At 38.8% G+C, this 2,500-nt stretch overlaps 1 protein-coding gene across 1 annotated transcript in view; it reads left to right on the forward strand.

Moving 5' to 3' along the window:
- Positions 1-887: 887 nt before the first annotated feature.
- Positions 888-2,500, forward strand: part of LOC138954429 (uncharacterized) — a gene marked incomplete at its 5' end in the record, with an annotated part of 20,064 nt that continues 18,451 nt past the window's right edge. The window contains one exon of the mRNA XM_070326279.1: positions 888-1,074. Coding sequence (XP_070182380.1) covers positions 888-1,074 — 187 coding nt within the window. The remainder of the gene's footprint in view (positions 1,075-2,500) is intronic.

Consider the following 2,500-nt stretch of genomic DNA (forward strand, 5'->3'; position numbering starts at 1 on the left):
ATTTAAGTGCAGCTGCTTTCTACATAGAGATTACACAGTGTTCTATTTTAAACTCACGTTGGGAATCCAGGGAGACTTTCTTTGTTTAGTGGGCACTTCAATGTCCGGCTAAACAAAGAAAGTCGCGATGTGTACGTACTCAGACCTTTCCGTGTAAGACATCATATCACAATGTTGGAATTTTATCATGAATAAGGCTTATTTCGCAAATTGAAACTACCGACCAGGACCAGATAATTTCACTAACAATTCCCATCTGCACAGACACCACTAAGGCTGTTGATTATTGGTATGTGTCCGAAATGGGGATCGTCTTATCCAAAGCGAAAGGCTAGACAGATCTGAGGCGATGAGTCGAATCGTGCACACGAGGACAGGCCTTTTTAACAAAACATTGAACAAACAAGTGCCATATCGTCACGCTCATAAGATAATTGCCTATGCCATTTTTTGATGTTTTGAGAAAAACGCAAACACCTTCTAATATTAGTTATAAGTTGCTAACTGCCTATCTCGAGCGGTGACAGCTGGATAAACGTGAGATAAAGAGCAAACATCAACATTTTCAATCGGCAAAACTGCATAACAACCCACAAAGAGCTTTTGCATACTTTCACATTCTTAAAACAAGTCTTCCTGTATCATTAAGAAAAAGTGCCTAACTCAAGAAACGAGATCAGCAGTTTTGCTTACCTCACCGTGGCAATGGTTTCCGATGGTCGGAGAGTTTGTACTCTCTAACATGTGATAGATACCCTTTCAGTAGTTTCCCCTGTAGTCTCACTACAGAAATGCCAAACACTGCACTGAGATAGGTATTTTTCTTTTGAGAGTGACGATATCAGAAATGTTCATCAACAACTAACACAGTGACGTAACCATGACAGATGGGACCAGAGACACGCAGTGTGACTCCAACCCTGCAGCCATCCCCCAGTGACACCAGCGACACGTCAGACAGAACTGGGAGCTGTGACGTCACTCTGCCGTTACCTAGCAACAGCGCTACCTACACCTGTACTGTCACAGTGAATCCTGGCAACACACAGAGCTCCAGTAACAACATTCAAATCAGTGTGTTGATTTCCATTGACAGAATACATGTGCAAGCGTGTGTGTGTGTGTGTGTGTGTGTGTGTGTGCGTGCGCGCGCGTGTGTGTGTGTGTGTGTGCGTGCGTGCGCGCGCGCGCGTGTGTGTGTGTGTGTGTGTGCGTGTGTGTGTGTGTGTGCGCGAGTGCATGTGGGTGTGTGTACACCTCATCAAAACCTTATTTCCACTACTCACGAGTAAAGTGGGACTGTACTCGTCCTGTAAAATGTCAAACAACTGTGATTATCTCGTCCATTCTTTGTAATTTCGCATCGTCTTACTTCTCTATGGTAACGACATTGCTATTGTGACGTCAAGGGAGCTAATCTACGATGCTTTAAATTGCTTCTTTTTTTTTTTTTTTTTTTGACCTCGTTGCATGCAAGGCTGTTTCAACCCATCTTTTTTGCCTCTTTCGTCTTTTTTTTTTTTTTTTTTTTTTTTTCTTTCTTTTTGGGCGGTGAGCATATCCTTCTTCATAGGTCTTTTTTTTTAATGACATTTTAATTTTGTTTTCTTTTACATTACAGGTTACATTTCCATTAAATTACTTTTTAATTCAACAACAATCTAACTAAGGACAATGGGGATAAACCTTTCTTAGCGCAAGTTCTTGTTGAAATACAATTTCCAATGGAATAATTATGCGATTTAGTTTTCTTAACTTTGCTAATGCACATTTTTGCTATCAATAAAACATGGTTAATTAACGCTGATTCCTGACATTTTTCAATTCCGAATAATACATCTGTATTAATAGACAATAAGAAAGCCCGACCTGTCAGACTGTTCAACATTTTTTCAATATAAGTCCAAAACCTTCTAATTCGGGGACACTCATAGAAAAAGTGGTCCATGACATCCAAAATATGTGGGCACTCGTTACAGTTTTTTGTTTGACTTACTTTCATTTTATGTAATAAAATATTGGTGGGATATAAATTGTGACAAATTTTCCATTGCAACACACGCAGGCGCACTTCTTTTGTCACCTGTCGTGGCAACAACCACGTCTGTTCGACAAAAACAAAATCTAGTTTTCTTTTCCAAAAATCGATTGCATGAGATTTTTCAATGCTATAATTCCGTTTTTTCTTTAAATATAACTTAATTAACTTGGGTTTGCTTTTAAACACATTCAATTCATCATCAATCATATCTACATTAACTAGGCCTAAAAAAAATAGGTGTGGTTACGGTAACCCGACTTACCCTATTTTTAGGGGCCGACCCTATAACTTTTTATTACATTTGTCAAAAACAAAACAAAAAACAAAAAAACGAGTGCATAAAACGCAATGAAAGCGACAGCGCTCGAGTCGTACACTTATTTTCCTGTCAAGTAGGTTTAATTTGTACACATTAGAAAAAAAAGTTTAAAAAAAAAAGTGATTGCCTACCTTCCTATC

The sequence above is a fragment of the Littorina saxatilis genome, unplaced genomic scaffold (assembly GCF_037325665.1).
Source record: "Littorina saxatilis isolate snail1 unplaced genomic scaffold, US_GU_Lsax_2.0 scaffold_1477, whole genome shotgun sequence".
NCBI classification, from domain to species: domain Eukaryota; kingdom Metazoa; phylum Mollusca; class Gastropoda; order Littorinimorpha; family Littorinidae; genus Littorina; species Littorina saxatilis.